This window comes from Dufourea novaeangliae, unplaced genomic scaffold (assembly GCF_001272555.1).
Source record: "Dufourea novaeangliae isolate 0120121106 unplaced genomic scaffold, ASM127255v1 scaffold88, whole genome shotgun sequence".
NCBI classification, from domain to species: domain Eukaryota; kingdom Metazoa; phylum Arthropoda; class Insecta; order Hymenoptera; family Halictidae; genus Dufourea; species Dufourea novaeangliae.
The window spans coordinates 83,727-97,490 of record NW_015373960.1 but is presented as its reverse complement, the minus strand read 5'-3'; the positions used below and the strand labels follow the sequence as shown (position 1 = coordinate 97,490).

The following is a 13,764-nucleotide window of genomic DNA, read 5'->3' as shown; positions in this document are numbered from 1 at the left end:
ATTGAATATGACTACTGTATATGACTTATTAATATGTCTGCTTATTATTCACTATTTCTACTTACAATATTCGCTTACAGTCACCAGCAGTAGGTATTCTCTATTTACCAGCCACCAAATTATTTCCCAATCTTTACTTTACATCCTACTTCTTGTGAAATAGTATTGTTATTATTCATTAAAATTAAAACAGATAGATGTAATAGAAAATAGTCAGACACACAGACTAACTGCATACATAAAAGGAAGTTTCAACAGTGATCCTTTAAAAACTGAAATTTTACGGAAAAACTTTTCCTTCACCTTTTCGATGTTTTCGCACGTTGCAACATATGCCTACCAATTGCAGTTCACCCTACACATGGTTTCATTTACGAAAACAAGCGTGGCCTTGTCCCCGGAAAGTGGGTCGCAGGCGAAAATATTATGTCAACCAGAATTTTTCGCTATTTTTAGAAACAACGAAAATACTTCAGCTGATTCGCGTTGTATCGATCCAACTGTACAATTAGATACCATATCTACGATGTAAATATAAATATTTTCCTTATTCGGAATATAATTAGCGAACAAATTTTACTCTAAGCCGTTAAATATAAAACCATCCCGCGCTGTTTTCCATCACCTTTTTCCCCCGTTTCGAACTGTTATTCACGCGAAATCGTTAAATAAATTCCACGGAATTTCCACTCTTTGAGCAATGTGCGAACACGTGAATATTTCCTCTGTTTCCGCGAGTTTCAACGCCTAGCAGTGTAGGTAGGTACATACGTATCGAACGAATAAAGTGGCGCAGAAATGTGTATTGGTTCTCGAGTGGCGACTCAATATGTATTTCTCAGAACTCCCTGTTTTTCCTATCATGTTTAAAACACCGTGTATTTTCAGGTATTTTTTTTCGATCGATAGACGAATAGCAAAGTTTTCGTATGTGAAAAGAGACTAACGCAAGTGAAATATTATAAATTTACACTTCTTTCAAAAATGAACGGTGACAATTAAATAATATAATGGTATTAATTGAATAACAAAGAATAATGATGGTAATGACGGTCACCGTTGGACGTCAAGATTTGTTATGTGACTTTAATATCGTGAAATTTATGGAAAACTTTGCGCGGATCTTGAATTTAGATGAAGCTTCTCTAGCCAGACTGTCGGGCTAGCACGCTATTTAATCTGAATAATTTCTGTCAGATATTTAATACCATTTTTCGAACTTTTATGAAACTGAGACGAGAAACGACGATCCGAACTATGTAAAATGTCCGTTTAATTATTGAGTTAACATAGTTCGTTTAATTATTAAATATGAGATGTTTTATTGGTTACGGAAATAAAAAAAAAGTGGAATTGTTATTCTAGAGCACTGGAAAAGATATATTCAATTATACCAATAAAATTATAATGTACTTAGTGGAATATCACTTATGTAACATAAAGTGACAAGTACATCTTTAAGATACACAGTTGAATCTCTAATTTTCAACATACGTGCACTGCATTGATGTATGAAATAATTTTTAACAGACACACGATTATATCGTTGCAAATCGTTCAAAATGATAATGTGCGAGAAGAAAGTCCCTATGAGATCCTCTGTTACATTTTCTTTAAGAAGGAAACGAATTTTGGCTATAAGCATTAAGACGAATTCTAAAGCAAATAATATTTTAGGCTATTGCACGAATGTCGGTTTCCAATTCACTTCATTTCAGGGATCTTAAACATGGGATCGAAAAACTTCTAATTTAAAAACGATCGACGAAAACACACATGGACTTGTCCCCAGAAAGTAGGTCGCCGGCGAAAATATTATATCAATCAAATTCGCGATTTCCGATATCTTTGAAAATGAAAGAAAAAGAAAATAAAAAGAAACTTACCTTGTCGTCCAGATCGGAAACGACATCCTCAACGGCTTGCTCCGCCGTTTTCGCGATTGCCACGGCCTGTTCCTTTCTCGACATGTGGCCGCGGAAGGACGCCTGGATTTTCGTCGCCGCGTCGCAAAGCTCTGTCAACAGAAAGGAAGAAAAGAACGCTGTTAAGTTGACGCCGATAGACGAGACAGACCTGGATCGATACGGTGTGTCCCCTTGTCGAGCCCCGGAACGAAACAGAATTGGGAGTGCCGAGGACTTTCTAAAGTGACGGACACGGGACGGATTTTCTCGTGGAATTGACTTGCATCCAAAAACGCGATCCAGGTTACGGAACTCAATTTTAATGTCTACCATCTCTGAGATATCTACTTTTCGGGAATTTGGTAGATATTAAGGATTTATGAGGTACAATAGCCGAGGGAATAGAATGGATTCACTGAGGATTATACACTGTAGTGGAAAAATTTGTTGGATCAGAGTAATATCTAGACTGCGGATGTTTATGCATTTATTAGCATTGTTTAGCCTGCAAAACATAGTGAAATAAGGTTGTTAATCAAATATAACAGTATTTATGTACTATTAACAATATATTAAAATCTCTCGCGGAAGAAATAAAATTCTATTCAATTCTGAATCTTATACATGTACACTGCGTGGCGTAGCTATAAAAAAAAATGTTGTGGTTAAAATAAAAACAAGCCGAGTATGCCATGTCTGGAATCATGTTGAGAAATAATGTTTCTCAAGAAAAGGATAGATTTATATTCCTTAGAAAAAAGTGTTTTGGTTTTATTTTAACCAGAATCCATAAGAATTTAAAATTTTGGGGTGATTTTATAGTTACCCCATGCAATGTATTATTATTAAAAAGTGTGATTTTGCATAAACATCCATAGTCTAGGAATGTCATGGGATTTTAGTTAAAATATTTAGAAATGAGTAAAAGGTTGTCATAAAATCATTTCAAAATTATCATAGATTTACAATACTGGAAGTATTTACTGCACCAGAATATTTAGAAATGATTAAAAGTCGTCTCAAAATTATCACGGACCAACAGTACTGGAAAAATTTATTTCATCGGAATAATGGCATAGAATTTTAGTTAAAATATTTAGATATGATTAAAAAAGTTAAGATGAAATCGTCTCAATATAATCAGAGAATTACAGCGCTGGAAAGATTTATAGCAACAGAGTAATATTGTAGGATTTTAGTAGAATAGTTAAGAATGATTAAAAGAGTTAAGATGTCAACGTCTGTAATTTATCACAGAGTTACACTAGTGGACAAAATTATTGCATCAGAATAATATCATAAGAGTTCAGTTTAAATATTCAAAAATAATAAAAAAAGGTTAAGCTGAAATTCTCTGAATATAATCACAGAATTACAATACTAGAAAAATTTGCTGCATCGGAGCAATGTCATGGGATTTTAGTACAATATTTGGATATGTTTATTTTTCCACTGCATATTCTGCAATGAATATTCATCAGTAGGAAATATGAAACATCGCTGTTTGGAATTATATTTTTTACTCCTAAAACATTCAGTCAAAAGTTCTGAAAAGTGAACATTTCGAAAAGTGGTTTTCGCGTCTGCGAAGATTAATCAATTTTAACGTTTCAGGTCGAATCGGACAAACCGCATAGTTGATTTTCCCGAACAGTATCGATCACTATAGAAAAAAAATTGGTGGCTGACCTAGTTCTGAATTAGGAATGAGTTTGGAATTCAGAATGACGGGAATTCGCTCGACTCGCTGCTGATCTGTTAGTGAAACGTAGATGGCCTGTTTGCATAACTGGATGAGTTATGAAGTGAACTATTATACAAACGACTTGCAGTTTAATTTTAACAAACTTCCGGTAATTATTGTAGGTACCACGTGTATAGAAGTGGATTTCTCGTGCAAAATTCAGCCGATAATGTGAAATGATATGTTTCCACGTTTGATTTCCAAGAATGTTACTGAATAAATCTGTATTTGCAAAAGAAAGCTATGAGCTAAAAAAAACGTTCAATTCTATACTATGTGTGTTTAAAAATATTTTATCTTTCTTAATTATAGTAGTATTTACAGTGAAAGTGTAAAAAATTAAAAAAATTAAATCAATAATAGTCATAACGAACAGATAGAGTAAAGTAACGAATTTTCCAATAAATTCTAAATTTTCCCTGAGCTTCTGAAAATACCGATTTTTTTGGCCAGTGTTTGCTATTGCATAAAATCTTGAATTTATACATAGAAATAGTAAAATTTCATTGGTATGTATAATTAAAGTTACACCGAAGGTCGCAATTCTTTTAGCAAAATTTTCCATTTCGATGCATATACCATCGGGACCTGTAAACGTCAAGTGAGTAGATTAAAGTTTCAGTTTCATTAGCATACGGCCCATTACCGATGAAACTCGTACCCAATAATATTCAGTACAGTAATTGGCCAATTGCTCGCGGCAAAATACGAACATCATCGTAATAGCAAATTGTGGACCGCGTAACCGGCTAGTATTCATGGCGGGGTATTTCTCGATAAACTCTCCCGTTATCAAATCGATTCACTGCGGCCTCATTCCGTGTCGTTGCTACGGGTAAACGTTAATTGAGACATCGAATTTCAGTTAATCATCGTACATACGGGTACGATTTCGTTACGTTCTGTTACCTTTCGGAAGAGTCTGTTGAAATCGGAATTTTAAAGAGATCATCTTTTCAATCGGAATCATTTGAAATATTTGAAATGTTTTAAGTGCGACGTCACATTTCTGCAATCCACTTTAGTGTATTCAATTCTGATATAATATGTGCATCTACTGATTCCATGACACTTGTTAAACCATTGTAAAACTATATTTTCTTCTTCTATTACAGAATTCTGCAGAATAGAATCATACAGAACTAGATAGAAATAGATATACCTAGACTGAGATACATAAAAATAGATAGAAATAGATAGACTTAGACAGAGATAGATAGAAATAGATAAAAATAGATAGAAATAGGGAGAAATAGGGAGAAATAGGTAAAAAGTAGGTTGAAATAAGTTTAAATAGGCAGTGATAGGTAGAAAAAGGTTGAAATAGATTCAAATGGGTTTAAATAGGTTGAAATAGATTCAAATGGGTTTAAATAGGTTGAAATAGATTCAAGTCGGTTTAAATAGGTTGAAATAGATAAACTATCATCGTCGGTAGTTCTAGTGTGAAAGAAGAAAATACACTTTGTTTCATATTTACAACCCACCTAGAAATCAACATTCATTTCCGATCAGAGCAAGGATATTTTCACAAATTTAACATTTTAACTGCCACAGTGAAAACGGACGTACATAGCTAGACACATTTTATTTCGTTTTTTTAGTCATAAATCATCGAAAATAGATACGTTTAGTTAATAGAGGCTGTTTGTCTTGTTTTAAATTATCCTGCGATATTAATATTACGCAAAAAGTTTGCAAGAGTATGTAAACAAGTCCAGCCTCTTTGCAATCTTTTAACTACGAAGTATCTCCTACCTGTCAGTCAACGTGTTAATCCAACATGATGAGAACACCTAAAGAGAACGATTTTTTATTGATGTCTTGAAATGCATACAATAATTTAAATTACACAAAAATCATTGAATTGTAAGATTGCTTAGAAGAACTATTGCACATTTCAATGTTTCAGCAAAAAATCTTTTTCTGCAGATTTCTTACCATGTTGAATTACATTTGTGAAAATACCCACTCTCTAATAGGAAATGAATGTTGATTTGTAGGAGGGTTGTAAATATGAAGCAGACTGTATCTCCGAAATTAACACCAATAAAAACATTTCACAGTTTTCATACGGTGTTCCAAGCATAAAACATGAACAGTATGTTCAATGAAAAATTGGATTTAAACTTTTTGAAATTTAGATTGATCGCTCCTTTGAGACGAATCGTAAGAATAAGTTAAGCTGTACTACGTCTTCGCGTCGAAATCAGGAGCACCTATCTCAAGGGGGGCAGACAATTACTCGCGAGCACTTCTGCCTCTTGAAAATGGAATCTTTTTAACTACTATAGCCACCTGCTATAGACGGCCAATCGAATAAATGGCGAGTCGTAAAAGCAATCTTCGAAACGGGACGACGTATCGTCACCACATGAGTATTGATCCGGTTGAACGTTCTGCAAACGAGAACTGCTCGATTCAGGCGTCGCTTCCGAAATTCTAACCTCGCTTAACCGTTTTCAGCCTGCAGCCACTTTAGACCACGCCAGTGAAAGCCATCGAGGGCTATTTGCGAACCAAATGCAGGCTTTATTTAGCTCATTCCGTAAAAATTGAATTTCTAAATCTCGGAAGCTTTATTTAGCCTCGCCGCTAAAATTGAATTTCTAAATCTAGGAAGCTTTATTATTAAACTTATCCTCGAAAAATTGAATCCTCGAATTTCTAAGGATTTATTTAGCTCATTCCTTAAAAAATTAATCTCTAAAACTTTATTTAGGTCATTTTTTAAAAATTGAAATACCAAATGTTGAAGGATACCTTTAGCTAATTCCTGAAAAATTGAAACACCAAATATTGGAGGCTGTATTTCGCTCATTCCTTTAAAACTAAATCTTTAAATCGTCACAATGAATAAAAAATTTATTCTCTAAAAATGATTAGAAAATTATTTCTCTTGGAATTACACGCCCTATTTATGAAATGTAAAGGATAAGAATTCCTAGAAAAATTTGCATTCTTCATCGATTAATCTCAGGTTTTTTTCTTTGTCTTTTTTTGATGTTCTCGTTACCCATTGGATAGCTTTAGTTTCCAATGAAAAGAATTTTAAATGATCCAGAAATTTATGTGAACATTGCAAAATGTAAATTACACGAAACACGTTGATGTTTTCTTCTGTGAAAGTGTTACAAACACGCAAACCAAATTGTAAAACAACGACACAGATGGATCGTGTTGCATTGCCGATAAAAGTTCCCTTTCCCGGTGGTAAATTAATTTACGTGAACTAATGGGTAAAGCAGCGATACGTAACACGATCAATTTTTCCCGAAAACAACCGAACGGTCAGGGTGGAATAATAAATTGTTACGATGACGATCCATCATGAACAGTTTTGGCAGAAATGGTGTAACCTGGCTCCTTGGAAAATTTGTTAGGACTATTAGTTAACTGTCTACAACTGTATTACATGCTGCGCACTGTATATTTTACCTTAATATTAAACGTAACAATTCTTTCTAAAGTGAACAATTTTTATTATTATTGAATTAATACAAAAGTATTGATAGATTTTCTGCAGATGACATGATCGTCATGGTTGTGTGAAAACAATAAACAATTATGTTAATATATTAGTTACTGATGTTAAGTTTAGAACAAAAGTTAACGCGATTGAGTGCGATACATTGTTTAAACTAAAATTGAAATTGAGGTCCTGATAAGAAATTAAAAGATGGAAAGAATAAACGTTATAAATATCACAAAAAAAAAACATTTTTTATTTTAATTTATTCTTTATAGTTGCATCAACCTGTAACAACAGGGTTAGATATTAGCGACTTCGATTGCATTCAAATTGTGATCGGTTTGGAGAAGCTATTGTGCCAATCACATTCTGTGGTAAACTATATATTTATTAACATAATTTAATTATATAAATTTTCTCAATAATAATATTCTAAAAATTTCGGTATTAGAATACAAATTTATATAAACAATACATATATTATAAAAGAATCATTATGTATTTCGTTGAATTATTATAGAGTTACAATTAAATGTATTATTAGTCTACTCTTTCAGCGAAAACCCATAAAATCTATTACACTGACCCAATACTTCAATGACTATTCGCTGAAATTTCGTCACCTATGTTTGAAGGTATATGTATGTAATACATATCTTACACAACTCAGTGATTGACATACCTAATATAATATTTCCGATCAATAATTAATATTTATAACTGGTGTTATATTATACTCCGAAATAAAAATTTGTTTTAAAAAAATAAAAATGTAATACTACATTTGTATATACCTACATGTATTATAATTATATAATTATAATAGTGAATAATGGAATTGTCATGTAACAGTATTTGATAATGTTATTTTCAATTTTCTGGCAAATAATACAAGTTTATTTCATGATTACGTATTGTTTACAACGTTTTGTTCCGAAAGGGCCGAAGGACTATAGAAATCGCGTTAGAGAGCCACCCAAGCACCTAGAATCAATCAAGCACAGTGACAGTACGTATTTTCGGCAGGACTAAAGACAACTGCCAGACCGCGGTGGGATAATTAATCGTCGTGAGATAAAGTAACGAGGGACAATCGATTTTGCAAAGCGCCAACGTCAAACTTTTCCTGTCGAGGTTTATCCGTCCTGCAATCTCAGCACCCTCGACACTAAGCGTTCGCTCGAGAAATTCCGATCTCTACGCAGGATGATAAATCTTTCGCTCAAAGAGCGCTTCGAACCCAAACTTCCGTGACAGTAAATAATTGTCGCGCGAAAAAAAATCCGATGTGACAGGTGAATTCTGTGGATTCGGTCCCTTTCAGAAGAAATACAATACACAAGAATTTAATATGTTCGGACCGATTCTTTGATTTCATTTCTCGTGAATAGCTTAAACATCGTCATTTTTCATTTGGTCGCGCAATAATATTACCCGATGAGACGTTACGAAACTGTTGAAGGTTTTAAAGAAGTATTACCTAGAGAATATTACAGTGTAATAACCTATACTTATGATATCAGCAGATGCAATCTATATAAAACATAACAGGCTCATGCCACGCCAAATCGATCACTTTTCGCACCCGTTACCAGGGATTTTGTTCAAAATAAAATATGTTGTAGTCCACGTGAAATTAGGGTGGGTTTAAGTCACCATTTTTCGGTTCCCGAATTTGTTTGAAAAATATAGATCACTGAAATTTACGATTTTTGCGTATTTCCGTGAAACCGCGATATACTTGAAAATTTATATCTCGGAACCTATTTATCTTATCGACTTCATTCTTCGATTATTTTAATCTAAAGGATTGCTGTAATAATTGTTTTGTTATATAAAAAGTTTACTTTTAATACTGAAACATATAAACAAATTCTTTTTTCACGATTTTTTCTGTGATGTGCAAGGGGCGTTTAAATTAAAAGAATATATAGTCATGTTCTAAATATAGCAACTAAAATTAGTCTCATAAATATAGCAATTATAATGAGCCTCACAAAGAACAGTAAAAGTGACTGGTCTACCCCCCCTTTCAGGTAAGCGCGTCACGGCGAGCAGTACAACAAATTGTTCATTTTTGTGTCAAAATCGTGGAACTTTTGATAGAAATAAGATAGAAAGACTTTGACGAGGTTAAAGCTACAATACTGCAGAATCGGGGAAAATTGCGGGAAAAGTATCAAGCGCAAGTTTTGACCTTGGAAATCTACGTTAAACTTGATATTTTTTTAGGAAAATTAGTTTTCCGTGATAATGTGTGATTGAATTTATTTTTTGACCCGTTGTACATCATTTCCTATAGATTTCGACAAACCGAATTCAAATCTGGCCATATAGAATATTTCTATATCTTTAGAATTTTAAGAAAAGTTCGATTTAAATGAAAAAAATATCGATAAAAATCATGATTATTCTGGTTTACATGCTTTGATAACACTAGTTTGTTGTCAGTGCATGTACGCAGACTACATTTGAGGAAAAGTGTTGTCAATGCATTTTACCACACTGGAATTCGTACGGTAACAGAGGCCATCTAGCCACCGGTACACGTCTCTGTTACCGCTAAGACCGTGTTTTAAGGTTGCTTCCTGCCTCCTCAGCATTCGCAACGGATATCAGAAACGGGGACGAAGGAACATCCACGAATGCCAATATACTCCTCCGACAAATCCGGGTCACGGAGTCTCCTTCCGAACCCGTCGACGTCTCGTGGAAAATCGCGAGCAATTTCCACGGAAATTCCACGAGTTCGAAGTCAAAATTCACGAACGGCAACATTCTACCCCGGGTGGGGGACGGAGGTTTAGATTTTCATGGCCCACGGGGAGCAACTGGCGGGGAAAACTGGTTGCACGAGATGAGAATGCCCGGGGATCGAGTTTATGACGCGTCTCGTTTGCGGGCTACGCGAGGAATGCCCGTCTTTTCCATCCACTTTACGAACCATGGGACACGATACGATATTCGCTTTTCCGTTCTACATGGAACCGCGCTCGATCTTCATCCCTCTCTGCGGTCACGATTCAAGTGAGAGAAAGTGTGCCGGGCGATCCAATGAATTTCTATTAAAAAAAAAATATTTCCTGCACGAGAGAGAAGTCTCGAATGTTGGGTGAAAGGTTCTCTCTTGTTATACATACGAGGTTTGATCAAATAGTTCCGGGATTTTCAATTCTGATATAATATGTGCATCTATTCCATGACACTTGTTAAACCATTGTAAAACTATACTTTGGTCTTCTATTACATAATTCTGCAGAGTAGAGACATACTTTTTGACACAAGCAGATCGAAATAGATAGAAATAGACAGAAATAGAGAGAAATAGGCAGAAATGGACAGTAATAGATAGAAATAGATAGAAATAGATAGAAATAGACAGAAATAGATAGAAATAGATAGAAATAGATAGAAATAGATAGAAATAGATAGAAATAGATAGAAATAGATAGAAATAGATAGAAATAGATAGAAATAGATAGAAATAGATAGAAATAGATAGAAATAGATAGAAATAGATAGAAATAGATAGAAATAGATAGAAATAGATAGAAATAGATAGAAATAGATAGAAATAGATAGAAATAGATAGAAATAGATAGAAATAGATAGAAATAGACAGAAATAGACAGAAATAGATAGAAGTAGATGGAATGATGGGTGAACGGGTGTCTCTCTTGTCATCCGAGGTTTGATCGAAAGATTTCTTGGATTTTTTATTTATTTCAAAAGGTATTTTAGGTAATATTTGTTCGTCGATATAAGGTAAACGCACCAATGAAGGAACACTTAAGGGCTTCTGTAAACATTAAAGTCGAATTTCGAATGATAATAATATTAATAAATTTTTCAGCACACGAAAATTTGAACATTTTTAAAATTGTTTGAGTATGAAATAAGGTGTTGAAGAAAATCAATATATGTATACGCTGAAAATTAATCATACGGTGGATGCAACAGTAAATGAACACGTACCACTGAATTACATAATATGTAATATAAAACCGAGTAAATTAAGTTATTAAAAGTGAGCAAATGATTAAATATTGATTTATTTGCACTAGTGATATCTGTATCTTTTCTTTTTAATTTAATTAATTATACTTTTCCAACTTTTCAAATTGACATCTGCCTGTTATAAGAAGGTATAAATATTAAAAAATCCAAATTTTATGTGCAAAGTATTTATTAACATTATTATGATTTAAAGTTCGACTTTAATAGTTATAAAATCTCTTAAATGTTCATTCATTGGTGCGTTTACCCTGAACTAATCCTTGAACTACGAATTTTCTATAGATTACTACAAGTATTTCCCTATTGTAGATAATAAGAATCTATAGGAGATTAATCTATAAATAGATACAGGATCGAGGAGTACGAACACATTCTCTTCGATGAATTAATTCATAGAGACCACCGTGAGATAGACTACTTAATGGATCGAGAGTACACAGAAATGGGTTCGAACCGGATCTCCACTATTCCCTTGGTGAATGTTAATATCTGAACACCGTGAAAATTAACTCAAAGACGTATTGTTACCTCACACAGGGAACTTCGAAAACTTCGGAAGCTCGGAGGCATGGATTGCAAAATGCACAAAACGAGCAAGAGATATCTGCACAGACATGCTGGAAATTTTGAACAAAGAAACTGGGTCAAAGTGTTACATCCGCGTCCAGAATACCGTAACAAATTACATCGTCCCTGTCCCTGGTCGATGTTCTTTTTCTATTTTTTTTTTTTTTAAACATTTCCATCGTAATCACAAGAGGAAAATTACAGAGGGCAACTGGCCAGAAATTATTATGATTAAATTCTCGCGACTAAATGACGATAAAATGATTAAGCTTTTTCAACCGTCCTCATTAAGGAATGAAAATTAGAGGACACCGAAAAATTGCAATTTACTAGATTACTGTTTTTCCCCCCCTTCACTTACACAGGTACGGGATGAGCACGGACCACGCGAGATGGAAAATTGGAGGTGAGCTGGTGATGGTCCTTTAAAAGTTTTACGACGACCTCTCCCCGTTAGGCCCTATCGTCCTCGACCTTGACTGACGTTCCACGGAAATTTCAATTCGCTGATTAAATACTTAATTTACGAACTGGAATTACAAACTTCAATCAGTGTTTACTGATTCCTATGTTTCCTGAACATTGCCAAGATGCTAGATCGTCGACTAATCAATATTACATACTAGTTTTTCAGATGATAGAAGCAATTGATATTTCTTGAGACGTTCACGAACAATGTATCCTCGAGACATGGTATTTCACTGAAGATTTGTGTAATAATTATTTCAATAATTTATCACAAGTACTACGGCCTATACAGGATGTTTACGCTATTACCAGTGTTTCTCTCGCATCATGACCAATCCAACGATTGTCATGTATATATATATATATATATAGGACAAATAACTTAAGAAAAGTCAACAGAAGTTGTACAACATTGAAGTATACCAAGGCGTTCGCTAAAAAAACGAAGCTACAGTTTTATTCTATTATAACAGTATTTTTCTACTTTTTTTCGTATTCGATGGATATTCTCGATATTCGAACTGATATTTTTTGACAGAATTCAAATCCACACCTGTTGTAACATCCCGTACACACATTTTACATTCGTTGAACAAGAGCCTCGGTTTGAGCCGATTCTATCTAACGGCAATTTTTAATAATAAATGTCATGTCGATAACACGGGGGGAACAGTGTCAGGTATTTTATTTCGCGTGGGATACGATCGAGCATACACACGTACACAGGTCCGTCGCAATTGGCCCGATAAGAGGAACATGGAATTGCAAAATTGTGGCTCGCACGGCTAATAAAAGTGTCAGCTGACGAGCGTATTGCATGCGACGAGAAATATACTACGTGTTTACGTTAGAAACCGCATCTAGTAACGAGCATTTATACTGGTACGCGATCGAAGCTTTAATTCCACTAGAAGGTCGCATTATTTACAATAATTAATTCACGAATTAGTTGATACCTGTTATCTTTGTAATTTCACCATGGTTTATCTCTGTGGTTATTTTCTCTTATACATATCACGGTAGATTTTGGTAAATTCTTTTAATTTTTATATATTTCGAGATTTCTCATTTAACCCTCAAGCATTGCATTACTGTTCTGTGAATTAAATTGGGTCCGAATTAAAAGCAATTAAGGAAATATGTTTGCCTATCACTGGATTATAACATATTTAAGCTGTTGGTGTGAAATTAATTTGCAGACGTCTATAACAACAAATTTAATAAAGTACCAAACTTTGGGTTTAAGTCAAATTGACTGGAACAGTAAATAAGGATTAAAATCACCAAAGGGTTAAATATAATATATTTAACCAGAAAAAAATTATCTACCTATCTCCAATAATAATTCAAAATTTTTTAAATTGTTGATTTTATACTTGTTTGAAATATAGTGTCAAGTTTTTTTCAATAAATCATAACTGTTCATCCTAACAAACTGATCAAAATGAGTTTTGTTGACTTGTTTGACTGTATCCTAAACTTTTTATAAATTTTTCAATAGTGTCTTGCTATTATAAAATTGCATTTCTTTAGAACAATTGCAAAATAAGTGGTTAAAAAATAGTTTCTACTAACTGCAATAACTTTCA

The 13,764-nt window shown here is 33.7% G+C and overlaps 1 protein-coding gene across 1 annotated transcript in view; it reads right to left on the bottom strand.

Annotated features, from left to right (window-relative positions):
- The window catches only part of LOC107186443 (HIRA-interacting protein 3), a 153,536-nt gene that overhangs the window by 60,352 nt on the left and 79,420 nt on the right, over positions 1-13,764 (bottom strand). The window contains exon 3 of the mRNA XM_015574305.1: positions 1,887-2,017. Coding sequence (XP_015429791.1) covers positions 1,887-2,017 — 131 coding nt within the window. The remainder of the gene's footprint in view (positions 1-1,886; positions 2,018-13,764) is intronic.